A 16099-nucleotide genomic window follows, 5' to 3' on the forward strand; every position below is an offset into this window, starting at 1 on the left:
CTGCCACGTATGTAGCTGACATGTGTCATTGTCACTAATTGGTCACATTTGCTTTAAAAATCGAATGCATTTCTCTATCATTCTTTCCTTTCCAACATTTCAACCATAGTTCACGCATGTTACAGTCCAAACTAACCTGATCACTCTGACTTTGTTTTTGACGTAAAAACTGAGAGGAAAAAAATAAAGGTTATCATATTTAATATTTAAGTAAGTTATAACAGTATTTTAATCATTATTTGTGAATCTTACGATTAAAGAGACATTAATTGACCTTTTTACAATTTTTTCTTTTCAGGACCACTGCACTAACAACAATATACTTAAAATGAAGTACCTTCAAACTGCAGGCGTATGGATTAGTAAAAAGGTCTACGACGATGCTGAAAGTCGTTATTACGAGGAGGCATCTAAAGTGAGCAAAATTTTGTAATTAACCATTTTTGTAACTTCTCATTGTAAGTGATATTTTATATGTGGGTTTGTGTTGTTTAATTATATTTAAAGTAACCAATTATATTAGAAATATTTTTATGTTCAACTAAGTCTTTATGAAATTGTTTATGTATCATTTTTGGTGTAGGCCTCTTTAACACCATTAGCTGAAGAAGTTGCCAAAGCACGACAGAAGTTAATCGATAGTAGGGACACATTCTCTGTAAGTAATCATTCATATTTCAGTAGTAGATGCATAGTGTGCCTAATACACATAAAGCTAAATCTTAATGCACTTATATAGGCAAAGGTCATATACCATTTTGGTCTCCTTAAATTTTGTTAGTGCACTACTAATCATTTCTTCTTGAAAAATTGTAGTCTCTAATTAATTTAGAAAATTTGTGATCCTCTTCATTTTACTTATATACTTATACCTATACTTATATCAAAAGCCAAAAAAGTTTCTAAATTCAACAGCAAATTTGATTTTACAAAAAATAAGCAGTAGTTCCTTACAAAAGTTAGGGGGAAGAAGGGTAAAATGGTATCTGAGCATTTGGTCCCACAAAAAATATTCTCCTGTGTATGTTTTAATATATATCCTACCACCTAGTGGAATCAACCTAAATGGACATTCATCATGGTATAATTTCTATTGAATATCTTAGAACCTGCAGGCAAAATTAAACAAAAAAACAATTGAAATATATATTTATTATATTGCAACCTATATATTGCAAACTGTTGACTTTTATATAAGATAAATTTTTTAAAATTTCTTTATATTAAATTTATTTTTTTGCAAAAAGAATATATAAATGATGATTGGTCCATTAGGTAGCGATCATCCTGTATTTTGTTGAATTCAAGCATCCAAAGAGCGTGCTAACTCCTTTGGATGCCTGAGTTTAAAGTCTTTTAAAATATATTTATATTCCCTGATACATTACAATATGTTATAATAGTACATGGCCAATGGAAAAAACAGTCATATTTTCGTACTTGGCGCTCGCGCTAGTGTGGAGCTCTGAAAGTGTCATATATTAAGTATTGGGTTTATGCTACTAATGATTAGTTATTTCTGTTCTTTAGGACTATTGAACCATAAGTGCTATATATACTTTATTGAATGCTTAAAAACAAGTAATGAAATTTACTAAGGAACTATAGAGTACAATCATTGCCAAGTCCTATCCACAGTCATAAATGTAATATTAAGATTATTATTAGATCTAATAAAAAACAACATCAGTTATTACTTAAAACACATTTCACTGTGATTTATTTATTCAAAATGTCACATAATGTTGAATATGTTAGCTCATAAAATTGAAATAACTGACAAGCTTAAGTAACATAAATCTTCCAGAGTGACATCTCTAGTGCCCCAGCTACTACTTTTGATGAGGGCGCTTTTAAATTCATTGAGAAGAAAGTATTAGAGTTTGAAAAATGTAAGTTTTATAAATTGTGTACTTTAGTTTATGTTATTAACAATTTCTTGATTTAGCTATAAATGAAGTGATGGATCGACTGAAATCCCTAGATCTTAGAGTTGGAAATTTAGAAAAATCTACGAGTTCAATTATTCCTACCCTGCCAGTGCATGAAATCAATTTGAAACAACAACCGCAAATAAAAGCAGATTCCGCTGAACATGATGAAGATTGTATTGATTTATTTGAGTCAGACTCAGAAGAAGAGTCAGCTGAGGCTGCCAAAATCAGAGAAGAAAGACTTGCTGCGTATGCTGCTAAAAAATCTAAAAGTAAGTTTATTGTGACTGACAAATTTTTTGATGGTAGTTAATTAACGTATTTTTGATAGAACCAGTACTTATTGCCAAGTCAAATGTTATTCTGGACATCAAGCCATGGGATGATGAAACTGACATGAAAGCCATGGAAAAACAAGTTAGGGAGATTACTACTGATGGCTTATTATGGGGTGCTGCCAAGCTGGTACCTTTAGCCTATGGAATTCATAAACTGCAGATCTCCTGTGTTGTAGAGGATGACAAAGTCTCTATTGACTGGCTTACAGAGCAAATTGAGGAACTTGAAGATTACGTAGGTGTTAAAATTATGTTTTTATTTTCTCTTTGGAAAGAGAGTGAATAAAGTCGTTGATTAAACTTTATTTTTTGTAGGTGCAAAGTGTGGACATTGCTGCGTTTAACAAAATTTAAATTCCTGTAGAAAGATGTTTTTCTGATATCTTATATATGAATAAATGAGATTCTTCTGATAAAGATATTTTTAAAAAACCTTTTAAAAACCTTTTAGTACATAATTTTTCAAAAATCGAGAAGCAAATTCTTCACTTCGATAAATATGTATTTCGCGATGTTTTGCTGTTTAGGAAACGCGACACATAGGACAACATGAAGAGAACGATGGATTGTAGAGTTATCGTTTAAAAATCAATCCAATTTTTGGGTCTTATAAACTTTTGAAATGAAATATTGATGATTCGTATCCATTCATTTTATTACATTCGTGCTTTATTCTGCAATGCACACAGCATATAGAGGTTAATCACAAATTCTAATTGATCTTAATACGTCAAAACTGTCTTAGGGCGTAATTTTCCAGTTGTGGCTTTGAAAGTAAATAAGCCTATGTAACTTGGTAGATCTGACAAACATGAAACAAATAGAAATAAACCGATAACTTTCCTGATAGCGAAAATTTTTAGTTTTGCCCAAATCGGGACTACACAAGTTAGCGCGTTTTGAAATGGTAATTGTTATCCGAAAAATTTCATGTATCGACTTTGGTTTTGATACAGTCGAATTCAGCAATATTTGGCTGTACAGTACACACGCGATAAAATGTTAATATATTAATATTAAAATTTGAATCGGACCATTTTTGTGGTCAAAAAGTTTCATGATGTATAATCCATGGTGTTTTTCGGACTAAAAACCCAAAGTTGCCCGTTTAGAGTTTTAATCTTTGCCTACTAACGTTGTGCCGTATGTGTACTGCAGAGATTATGTCAATTAAAATACTTTCTTAATTTGAGTTTTTGGTGCTCCTACAATCCCATACTGCTTGTAATTAGTAGTTTTAGCAAAAAGGTATATATGGATATACTATACTTTACAGCTATTCGTCATGAAATCGTGTGTGGCTCCATCTGTTGATCAGTTGCCAAAGTTTAAAATCTAGTTCTGCGCTCCACGGTTTCAGGAAGGTTCCTTTGTCCGCCGCAGCTCCGTTTCGCGCTGACGTTTCTTCACCACTTTATAAACATTCATATGCATGATAAGTACCTGAATAATTAATAAAACTTGAGATTTCCGTACAATGAGCAACTTTGAAAATGAGGAGTGAAAAAGGGGTTTAACCACAAATCTTTAAAACGATGTAAGTATATATCGTAGTGTATAAATATGTGTGTCCATATATAACAATATATAGTATAAACTAGTAAATAAAAATAAAATATAAGTATATAGTATAAACGATATAAGCAGGTAGAGGTACCTATTAGCCGTTCGGAAGGGCCCATGATTTTTCTCTAGGATCGGATAGGTATAAGAAAACAACTTAAGTTCACGTTCCTCTAAACTGATGTTTAAACTTTTATTAGGTATGTATGGCACTAATATCTATAACACATATTAACGAGTTTCACATATTATTATGTTGAGTTTTATTGCCTAAAACAGTTACTAGGTTGTATAATTTTCAATACTTTATTGCTTAACAGTTTTAGAGTTACTTTAGAATTTCAGATAAGTAAGTAGACAGTTTCACAGTGTTTTCTCTAAGGCAATTACATACTTAATAGATGAATTTTGAAATTGAGGAAAATAGCTGGCATATCGTTGTAAGAAAATATTAGAAATGAGAAGTTCGCGTATAGGTACATATGTAAATATAATCCTAAGATTAGCAGGGAGTTTGCTAAGTAATACGGTGATTTTGTAACTACTCTATCAGCGATTTGAAACTATACAAATAAAGGACAATTTTTCATGTAGAGGTACCTATAGTAATTATACAGGAAGGAAAAAGCGTATTATACAGCGTGATCTAGAGTTAAACGTAGATTGCCTACCAGGACGTAGAATAGCTCTTTGATCCGGAATCGAAATTGAAGTCAGATAAAGGGGGAATTTGGATTTTTTGCCAAATTTGCTTTTGGTCATACCTTTTAAAACGCCTTGTATAACAACTTAGATCTGGGCGATATAATTTGTAACGTAATACACATAGGATGCGGGACCTGGAAATTTGAAAATTTAGATACCTTCTGGATACCATTCTTGTTAAAAATTGCTACTTTTCTCGTAAAACAAGGAAAGCTGCCTAAGCCACATTATTTTCACGATCCGTACATCTCTACCACTTTTTCGCAACACGAATTAACCTTAATAACCATCATTTCATTTGGTGATATCGAATCGTGGGCGGCTATCCTACTTCTGGTTAGAGTATGTACATTTAACTCTGAATTACTCCGCATATAAATATTAATTGCGACTGCAAAATCATTATAAATATTATCTACAAAACATTTTAAGTGGCATTCGGCCATTTCCACAATAATTATTAGCGATAACAGTCGAATGGGACATCTTGCTGAAAATGCAATTATAAATTGCGAGTAATATCATAGTTATAAAGTAGCTATATAAAACTTTTTTGTAAAAACTTAAATATAAAAATATACGTATAAACTGTAGACATTAGTAACAATTAGAGATTTATATGATTATATTAAAATCGAGAGTATATAACTTTTCTGATATTTACCTTTGTTAGCCAAAACTAAATAAGCATATAATTGTGAGAAATAATAGTATATTATATAGCTTATGAAGTATAATATTACGAGCCGAATTTAAATCCCGGAGCGCGTAGCGCTGAGGGACTTAAGACTTAAGGGTCATAAGTATTTCACAACCGCAGTGTATACAGGATAAGCCAGGCAATCCGTTCGTTAGACATTTTTTTACTTCCCACTATCGTAGCTCAATGAAATTTGATTTCAGCTAGAATCGACCGTTTAGAATCCAAATGAAATATTTAATTTTTTTTTTTGAAAATACACATGTATTGTTTTATCTTAGTTAACTATGAAAAGTCTAAAACTAAATCGAATGAAAGGAGAGTTTTTGGTTGAAATTAATTATTTTGAAAGTCGTTCGAATCGGTCCAGGAAACCTTAACAATATTTGATGCAGAATTAAATTCTAAATTCCAAAATGCTTTATGGTACAGGGTGTTCCATTTGAAATACGTAATTGAGATTTGAAGTCATGCAATTTCAGACCCATGTTTCGGGGATTGTGGAAGGCCTTTTGTCAAATTGAAATACGTCGAAACGGAACTTATTAAATCTTCTTTGAGCCCCAGAACTTCCCTGAAGAATTTTAGAGATCCGACACTACATAAACTGATCGTAAATTTAATGAACAAACAGAAAAACATGAAAAAATTAGGAGATCCCATTTAAAATAACAAAGTTGGTAACTGCTTCCGGTATAACCGGTAGTGCCGCCATTTTGAAAATATTTTACTTGGATTCAAAATGATCGATTTTAGCCTGAAATCAAATTTCACTGGGCTACGATAGTGGGAAGTCAAAAGATTTTTAATTAACGGGTCGCGTGGCTAACCCTCTATACGATTTTCTCCACTACCAGATTTAACTAGATTTTTATAAAATTACAAGAAAAGTATATAACATAAGCAGAAATTAAATCCGAAAAACATTAACGTGACGTTTCAGTTGACATGTATTTCCATGACAACTATAAAAAGATGTGGATGACATTGACATCGATTAGTTCGCTACGTAAATAATGACCCATATGTGTTTTATTGTTAAACTGTTATTCAACTAGGAACAACAAGAGACAAAGGCGACAAAATGTACTTTTCAGTCATTAACGCACCCAATAATAGTGTATTTTAAAGCTAGTAGTGAAAAAACGTATTTGTGCAAACCATAAAGTGGCATTTCCTAGTTATATTAAAAAAAGATGACTAGATAGAAGAATAGCAAATGGAACGATCTTACATTATTATCTTTTAATAATCAATAATAAGTATTATCTCTCTTAATCCAATTGATGGAACTATATTTCCATAAAAAATTCAACGGTTGCCCGAAAAATAGTTCAGCTACAGGATGTTCCCAAATGTGAACTTTATTTTATGCATGACTCACCTTTATAGAACTCAATAATAACAAGAATAATGATTTGGAGTGTAAACAGATGTATTTTTTACATACATTTTCTGCTGTGAGCAGAATCGAATAAAAAATATCCTGCTTTGGAAAGAGCTGCACGGCTATTTTATATTAAAAGGGGCAAGTTGGCAACTTACGATTGTCCTGCATCTAAATGCTCTTCTTCTGAAGAATAAATTTGGGATTCCGCCAGAGACGATTGCTTCGATAGAGACTGCGACAATAGAAAAAAGATTTTTTAATAATTACTATAATTTTACTTATATTGTCGTCTGTGGGAGAAATGAATTAAAAGTTACTCATTCGCCAAAAATACGCAAATTTTTAGTCTAAAATTGAACAATTTTCCGTAATATAAAAATACAACGGGCTATGTTGCCTCAAGGCCTTATTTCCGTTGCTCCCTTGTTACGATTTGAAAAATTGTCGCGTTTTCTAGGTCAACAGCAGAAGTTAAAATATAGCGTAATAAGGTGAAACTTTCGTGCCTCGCTCTGAAACTCGGACCATCTACAACAATGAACAGTTTGTATCTATTTCTAAGCGAGCCATTATCTGGTTAAATCATCATTGTCGTCATTTTTAAGGGTGAAATCGACCTGCTGGATCAGCACGACAATGACGGAACGAAATTTCGACGTGCATTCTCTTACTGCTTTTATTTTCTGGATAAACAATTCCGTTACTTTTCACATAAAAGCCATTATATTTTAAAAGGCGAAGGAAGGCGTACCAAAGGAAAATAAGTTAATCCTATAAGAAGATAAGGATTAGGGGTTGAGGCGCCAAGCGAAAGTTTCACATTTTTTTTTATCCGGAATACAACAATTTCGAATAGCTTGGAATTCGAGCTAATTTACTCAGTATAAAAGATAAAAGGAGGGGATTTAGTTTTAAAAATTGTCAACGACAGAAGATGTACACAGGGAGTCCCTGAAATGACCGTACAAGGCTTGACCAAAAATTCTTTAATCAAAAATAAAGTATTTTAGGCAAACTTACCTCTATTTAATGTTGCTTTGTTTTGCTGCTACAGGACTCCAAAGTTTTCAAATTAAGATAGTTTTTTCCAAATAATTGCTTAACGCTTTTATCGATTTTTACTAATTTTGAAAATAAGAGTTACTACTTAATTTGGTCTGTTTCGACGTCAACGAGATCTTTTTTTAATGCGTGAAAATATTAAAAATGGCGCGTGGCTCGTAAATAAAAGTTTGTATTTTTGTTGCCCTCTGTACGAATAACGTTAAATTTTTCTCTCCAGTAGTTGACTTTATTTTGAAACTTTTTTGTCTCTTGTAAAATTTTCACTAGACATACAGTTTCTTTACAAAATAATTATTTACGATACCTTGCCATTCATCATTGTTGTGAAAGCAATGTTGAAAAAAGCCCGTCGCGATACCTAAAGTATACATTAATTTTTTGAAACGAATTTAATTAAGTATTTAGGAGAATGGGCACGTTTTGAACACTTGTTATAAGAATTAAACTAAGTTGGCAGTTATTTAGAATTAAAATGTTTTCCATGTTTTCATCCCGACTAAACAACAACGATGGATTACAAGATATCGTAAATATTTTTTTACAGAAAAATTGTATATATGGCGAAAATTTGATAAGAGGCAAAAAAGTTTCAAAACAAACTCAGCTAGCGGCAGAGAAAAATAATAATCACTCGTACAGGGTGTACAAAAATACAAGCTTTTCTTTACAAACCACGCGACATTTTTAATAGTTTCACATATTAAAAAAACATACTGCTTACGTTAAAACACCCCCATTTATGTAGTCACTTGTATTTCCAAAATTACTTAAAATCAATAAAAATCTATAGCAAGTATTTTGAAGAAACTATATTAATTTGAGAACTTTGTCGTCAAAGCAACATTGGATATAGGTAATTTTGCCTAAAACGACTCATTTTTGGTTAACAAATTTTTGTACTAGCGTTAGTACGGTCACTTCAGGGACATCTTGTATCTCATTCTCATACCTATTTTAAAATGTTGATAGCTTAAAACGTTTCGAGAGCACAATTTAGGAATTCAACTGAAAGATACTTCACTAGCACACATGTATCAAGTATATTTACCTGATGAAGTTTTCTCCGGTTAGGAGGAGACCTTTTATTCCAGAGTGCTTCCAGTTGGTCGAAATGTTGAGATTGAGCCAAGGACGCTTGTTTGGAACCCATTCCCTATCACGATCGATTTTCAGTAAAAGCTCTCATTTCGATATTATTAAATTATTCAATCGGGCGTGAAATGACTAGGCCCTATATTAAATCAAGCAATCCTATATAGTACTTAAAAATCAAGCTAACGCCTAATTAGGTAAATACTCCCTTTTACTGAATTCCCAGGGCGACAGTAAATATCCGTCTCTTTGTTCGCCCATTTCAAATCTGAACTTACCTTTTGTTCGTTTTGAGGTATTTTTGATATTTCCTCCATACTCGCTGACACAGAGAAACGTCTTTTAAACCTCTCGTCTATTGAGGGAATCACCAAATTCGAGGTAAGATGAGCATACTTTTTTTGCCACGTGTACGTGTCCAATGACACTTCTTTCTTAAGCAGTCTTTTCATTTGGCGCTTCGGGGCAGGTTTGGGATCTTAAAATCGAGTTGTTATTCCTTCAAATGCGGGAAGGGAAAGCAGCAAAAGCTTACTTTCGATAACATCCTTATCGGGAGCACAATAAGTCGGCAATTTAACATACTTGGCCGGAGTATTATGTAAGCAAATAATGGGACTATATTGGGTGTCTTTCAAGAGAACAGCTATCCTGGAAAAGTCGGAAGTGGGTTCCACCCCGACTATCGGATAATGGAGTTGTAGAGAAGTCAATTGTAAACCCTGCTTTGTGTCCCAGATTATAATACTTTTGTCGTCTGCACCTATATGAATAGAATTTATTGAACGCCAATAAGGTTTTTCGTGGAATTTTGCTGAAAGTCTCACCTGATACCACTATAGTACCATCGCCGCTCATCTTGCAGCAACTGACGAAACCTAGATGAGCAGACAACGTGTGTAGGTCAGCTCCAGTTGTTATGTCCCAAACGATGAGGTTATTATCGCAACTCCCCGAAACTACATGGGTCTTGTCCGACACTGCAACCGCTACACAGGTCACCGTATCTGTATGTCCTATGAGAACCTAAAATTAAATTATGTATACTGTATACATATACAAACAGATATGAATGTTAATTAGTCTCCTTGAGAATATATCTACGCACAAAGGGTAACTGAACCCCCTAAGATGTGTTCAAACAAACAATGAAAAAAGTATTTTAATCACGTTCCAATCAACGGCGGATGGTTCTATAATTGAGTTTACTTCATTAAAAATTCTCATCTTATAAAAACTTTCCGGGACTAACGCCGGCACTACATTCAGGCCATATTAAAAAGGCATATAAAGATCAACTCTTCTATCAAATTAGATATAAATGCACGATTTATTAATGAAATGACTGAGGTGAGGCTCGAGAACAATAGCAAATATGAGTTAAAACTGAAACAACGGTTCAGACAACGACCAACGTTCTAAAGTACATCGTAACGCTGCGAAATGGGTTTATTTTTCTGTTGGCATTCCCTGTGGGAAAGTGGAAAAAGGCTTTTTATATTTCCGTTATACAGGGTGTCCCAACTATAATTTGCACCAGTTGAGAAATCTTCGATTTCGTCCAAATGTGGGAAAAATGTTGAAATGTGTCAATTTCAACTTTAGGGAGCACAAAATTTTATCTTACTTTTAAAGTAATTTCGGCATCCCTCTAACGCCCAGAGCCACCCCTTCAAAAACTTTAAATGGAAAGAGGGGTCGAGTGACACATCATTTTGAAGCTGCTTCCATTCTCTATGCAACTATGTCTTTTTTCAAGTTTGAGCGATTGGTTTTTCAGAATCGCGAAATTGTCGTAGTCTCATTGAACTTTTCAACATTGTTAATCCGGTACACTCCTGTTCAAATTGTAAACGGTTTTTTTTTTTTTTTGTAGGAACGGACTGAGAAATGTTAGCTTTTCTGCACTAATGTTTTAAAATGTTTAATCTCCTAGATTTATTTATTATTTTTCAGGGGCCACTTAAAATCTAAGGTTTATGCTACACCACCTGCATTTCTGCAAATGCTTCGAGAACGAATCATCGCAGGGTGCCGTTTGATCGCGCCAGATGTGTTGCAAAACGTTAGAGAAGCTTTTCAAATTCCCTTGTACTATTGCATGGAAGTTGTTGGAGGACATTTTGAGTAATATACATTCGTCGAATTGGATTGTTTTTTCCATAACCACTTTTGTTTCCTTTCACAGTCATCTAGCCAGTGTTCTGAAAAATCAATCGCTCAAATTTGAGAAAAAAACATGATTGCATGGAGAATGGAACCACCTTCAAAATAATGTCTCACTCAGCCTCTCTTGCCATTTAAAGTTTTTGAAGGGGTGGCTTTGGGCGCTAGAGGAATGCAGAAATTACTTTAAAATCAAGGTAAAATTTGGTTCCCTCTCAATTTAAAATTGACATATTTTAGCCTTTTTCCACATTTCAATGAAATTGGAAATTTTAGTTCGGACGCTCTGTATAGAAGGTGTCCAATTATCCTAGTGCGAGCCGTATATTGTACTATGCAAATACAAGTATCGGGGCTTTTCTCATATTTGAACAAAGGTTCATAGCGCTTTTATTATAAAAAAAAAAACTCTTCATTTGAAAGTTTATATTTTCGTTGCTCTCAAAACTTAACTTTTTTAATGGCTTGTTCCATATATTGTTAGATATATGTATATTTAAACGCTTCAAAAAATCCTTCTCAGTGACATACGGTATTGTGAATAGCAACGCGGCCATTGAGGAAATTAAATGGGAAACCTTGTATAAATAATACTGGGGAAATATTTATTGTACTCAATTTTTCTAAAAAGTAACAATTTTTTTAAAGTACTATTTTAACTATATTGAGAGAAATATCATAAAATTTAATTTGTTAAATGCAAAAATTTTAAAATTTTATCATTTCCGGAACATGAAAATTGATGCCAGAATTTTTCGGAACGCAGCGCATCAAAACAATTGACTGGTTCCCTATATTTCCAATAAAAAAATAATACCAACTGCGTTCAAAATTTTAAAGTTCATGTCTTTTGCTTAACATTTCGATTGATAGGTTTATATTTTTTTACAAAGCCTAAGTTAGAAATTTAAGTCTAAAAAAATCGAAATACGCTACTGTTGTTTATTAATTTCGTTCACCTGGAGAGGGGAAACTTTTGGGAATATCGTGCTTCAAATTTGTGTAAAAACAGTTTGAGGAATTATCTATTAATTGAGGTTTCCAATCAATGGTTGAGTCCATTTGCTTTTTTTCTAATCGTGTATTTTTCAATTATTGCGTAAAACGCGTATTAAGGTTCCTTCGATAAACGAAACCACGAAAACAACGATTTGGTTTACAAAAGTGGACTGTATTAATTTTCACTTATATAAATAATGATAAAGTATTGGTCTAAGTATGAAGTGGGAGTTCGCTTAGTTGGGAAGATTACGAACTACGTTTACGATCACATGTCTGGAGCGAGCACCGGTCAAAGAGAGCAAAATTACAGCGATCATCCCTTAAGTACTAAACCTGAGGAACTCCAATCAGGGGCGCACCAATACCAGAAGCCCTTACGGGCAATGGTTGCGCCTAAGGTCACAAATCGCCGCCATCTGGCAAATACCTATACAAGTCGCTTTCATTGAAGTATTGCAGATCCGTCGAACTGCGGATCGCGGCAATGGTCCAATTTAGAAAGCTCCCTTTGACGAACAGCGTATTTCCCAGCCATAAAGAGCCCTTCGATATGGCCTGATGGGTACGATGGTCTGGTGCCCAGATGGAATCCTTCAAATACGTATCGATACACATGGGTGTAACTTAAGGGATGAAAGTACAAAATAAATTAACTAAGCAAACTACGCCAAGAAACAATAACCTAAAGTCCTTAACAACGCGTCATGGACCCATCAAAATATAAGAAACAATTCTGTACATATTTAGGTAAAAAAGGACATAAAATCGAATCTTAACTAACATTCTTAGTATTAATGAAAACTTAACGTGTCACAAACTACTTAAGTATGATGCTCTGTTTTCTTTAGAACACAAAATCCTAGATCAATAATTAAATGATTAGAAAGCAGTATGGCAACTTAGGATTTCACCGCGCAGTTAATTATGCGCCAGGAACAGAAACTTAGTTCTGCAATCGCAACAAAGTTTCGAGAATAGTTTCTAGTGTGGATATTGTACATTACACACATAGGTTTAAGTTCTGAAAGTGTTAAATAATTTCGAATATTCTGATAAGACGTGTCAAGCAAACTGATTTACAAAGTTACGTTTTTGTACTGTTTTCGCGGGTTTATTGAATTACAGAGAGGGTTGAGAAAGCGCCTGAAAATCCATGAAAAGCGTACATTGTTGGTACACAAAAACGAAATTAAGATTTTCTTTCCATTCAAAGATGAGGCTGAATAAAAATAAACTTAGATGGGAAGCTTCAGCTGTATTTGTCGTAAATATGTGCAAACTTCCAATAAAAAGAATAATGGGAAGATATAAATTATTTACCAATAGTTCGATGCTGAAAAGTTTTGAACTTTTTTTCGAATTTGAGAGAATTAAGTGGTATTCTACAGTGTAGAAATGGCTTAAATATTTAAAAAATGTTATATGAAAATTTTAAAAAGTTCAGTATCGGTGGCTTTTCTTTATATCAATAATTTCTTATTTCAAATGGGACTCTCAATATTATTGCTTTTTTTAGATTCAGTTTTAAGTATATATAAAGCGGTTGTTCTAAGTACATCTTATGATGAATGTCCTATACCCATCTTCAGTTGTTTTTGAGATAATGACGCCTAAATTTCTTCTCATACATGATATGTTAACGGATACACGCGTTAATGGATCGATATATGTAGAATAACAAGACTTACGCTAGCTCATCTTACTTTTCTAAGGTCTCTCAAATTATATATTTTTTCATTTCGAAAATGTGTATTGGAAGCTTGCAGGAATTTTTTAAATCTTTCAAAATTACAAAAATAATGCAAGTTTATATATTTTTCAAAATTAAAGACTGACTGGTGAAAACGGTATTGTTCTATCTTGCAGAGGTGCAACCCATAAAAGTGTGGAACATATAAAATTTTAGACGTAATTATCTCAGAAACTGTTGGATATACAGTGTATCAATTTGTAAACGAATCACCCTCAATACTTTTGTCCTTATAGAAAATATGTAAATGTGCAAAAACACGTCGATTTTATTTTGAAGGGGGACAATCTTTAAATCGGTTTTCTCTTAAATTGCATGCACCCTCTAGCGGGTGTGGAAACAACCACTAAAATCTTAAATGGGAAGGGGGGTTGAGTTAAACTTCATTTGAAAGGTTTTCCAAATTATCTTTCCAAATGTATTTTTTTTTCATTGAGAGGTTTTCGAAAAATCATGTCCAAACCGTAAACAAGCTTAGATATCAATTGTATTGTAGAAAAATTATTTGTTATTGTTTTAAGTGTTCAAAATGCTGTTCATTATTTTCTAAACAGTAATAGAAGGTGTTTTCAAATTCCGCTCTAACATTTACAAAACCTTCTACTTAAATTTTCTTACACGCAGTTGTAATTCGTCTATTCAATCCTTACAAGTCTTGAGGCTGAGTTTTATAAACAACAGATTTAAAATGCCTCCAGAGAAAAAAATCCAGAGGGGTTAAATTGGGCGATCGCGATGGCCACTCTGTTGGTCCTCTTCGACTAATCCATTTGTTAGAAAATATATTATGTAACCACTGTCTAACACGAAAAAAATAGTGTGGTGGAGCTTCATTTTGTCGAAAATGGAGATCTTCTTGTAAAACGCTATTACCAGTCTTTAACTGGCGAAATAAAACTTATGATAATAAATAATGTTGGGTTTGGGGAGCTAATTTATTTACACCCAAGATATAATACAAGTAATGACTAACAACTAAAGAACACTTCACTGCACTGTAACGTTCTCACTTGAAACACGATACTATATCTAACTCTTAATCCGACTCTGTCTCTCAATCAATCCGTGCTATTTCCCAACGACCTTTTATATTTCTTGACCGTGTTGTCTAGAAGGGTCTGACCCTTCTCGACGTCGCCGGACAATGCGGGAAGATCCACGTGCTATCTAGTCGGTGGTAGACAGAGAGCGCTAGAGTGGTGCGAATACAGTGAGCGAAAGAGCGCGAGGCTTGCATGCAGTAACGGACCCAACAAATAATAATTTAATAAAAAACTCAACAATTCCATCGTCTTTTTTTAATCGAACAGTCTTCTTATTGTTTTTTCTACAAGTAGAATATTAAAATAAATGAATTTACAAATACAAATAAAAATCAAAATAATTATCTGTTGTTTATAAAATGCAGCCACAAGATTTGGTAGGATTGAAAAGAAGCACTATAGCTGTGTGTAGGGATATTCAAGTAGAAGTTTTTGTGAATGTTAGAGTGGAGTTTGAAAACACACTCTATTACACTTGAAAAAATAATGGACGTCGTTTTGAATATTTAAAACATTAATAAACAATTTTTCTACAATATAGTTGATACCTAAGCTTGTTTACAGTTTGGACATGATTTTTCGAAAAAATCTCAATGAAAAATATACATTTGTAAAGGTAATGTGGAAAACCTTTCAAATGAGGTATAACTCAACTTCGCTTCCAATTTAAGATTTTAGTGGTTGTTTCCACCCCCGCTAGAGGGTGCATGTAATTTAATAGAAAACCTGCTTAAAGATTATCCTTCTTGAAAATAAAATTGCCGTGTTGTTGCATATTTACATATTTTTTATAAAGACCGAAATATCGAGGGTTGTTCGTTTCAAATTGACACGTTGTGGGTATATGAAATTTTTTATTAAATCTATTAAAATCTCCAACAGAATCCTGAAAAGTGATAATATTCCCGGTGCTTTATTTGAAATAAGAAAATCCTATTATTTGGGGAAAAAATTATAACATTGCTAACCTCGCCTATATTATCATGATTGGGTTGGGCATGGAGTACAAAATTTCATTAATTTCTTTATGATTTACGTTTTAAGATATTAAGCCGTTTCTAGACTTGAAAAAACCCTGTATTCTATGTACTACTAAAATCTGTGTAAACTTGTAAGCGCAAACCGTGACCCTTGACTGATTGTAGATAATGGCCCCAGTCTCCTCTAGGCAACGTTGCGGTCTTAATTTATCCACAAAATTTTCTCGTCCCAGGCACCTTATTATGCGGTAGATTCTAAATCCTTTGAAACAATAACACAGCCCGTTTTCACATTATCTTTTGCAACTGCGTTAGTTTGCTTTGCGGTGTTCTCAGGCCGATCCTACGGCGAAATTCCATGTTTAAGCTTT

General features: G+C 33.3%; 2 protein-coding genes across 4 annotated transcripts in view; one reads left to right on the top strand and one right to left on the bottom strand.

Annotated features, from left to right (window-relative positions):
* Positions 1-2710, top strand: part of eEF1delta (elongation factor 1-delta) — a 28192-nt gene extending 25482 nt beyond the window's left edge. Inside the window, exons 1-7 of one of the 3 annotated variants that reach the window (XM_066391263.1) lie at positions 89-210; positions 299-415; positions 584-658; positions 1808-1892; positions 1949-2206; positions 2266-2507; positions 2588-2710. In XM_066391263.1, the coding sequence (XP_066247360.1) occupies positions 329-415; positions 584-658; positions 1808-1892; positions 1949-2206; positions 2266-2507; positions 2588-2626 (786 nt within the window). In that variant the 5' untranslated portion in view covers positions 89-210; positions 299-328 and the 3' untranslated portion in view covers positions 2627-2710. Of the gene's footprint in view, positions 1-86; positions 211-298; positions 416-583; positions 659-1807; positions 1893-1948; positions 2207-2265; positions 2508-2587 lie in introns of those variants that run through there. The other 2 variants (XM_066391264.1, XM_066391265.1) reach the window with 2 other exon arrangements.
* Positions 2711-3997: 1287 nt separating this feature from the next.
* The window catches only part of LOC136409674 (protein qui-1), a 131387-nt gene continuing 119285 nt past the window's right edge, over positions 3998-16099 (bottom strand). The window contains exons 23-27 of the mRNA XM_066391347.1: positions 9615-9813; positions 9323-9550; positions 9066-9265; positions 8744-8848; positions 3998-6862 (exon numbers count right to left, since the gene is read on the bottom strand). Of these exons, the coding sequence (XP_066247444.1) occupies positions 6782-6862; positions 8744-8848; positions 9066-9265; positions 9323-9550; positions 9615-9813 (813 nt within the window). The 3' untranslated portion in view covers positions 3998-6781. The remainder of the gene's footprint in view (positions 6863-8743; positions 8849-9065; positions 9266-9322; positions 9551-9614; positions 9814-16099) is intronic.

The sequence above is a fragment of the Euwallacea similis genome, chromosome 6 (assembly GCF_039881205.1).
Source record: "Euwallacea similis isolate ESF13 chromosome 6, ESF131.1, whole genome shotgun sequence".
In the NCBI taxonomy this organism is placed as follows: domain Eukaryota; kingdom Metazoa; phylum Arthropoda; class Insecta; order Coleoptera; family Curculionidae; genus Euwallacea; species Euwallacea similis.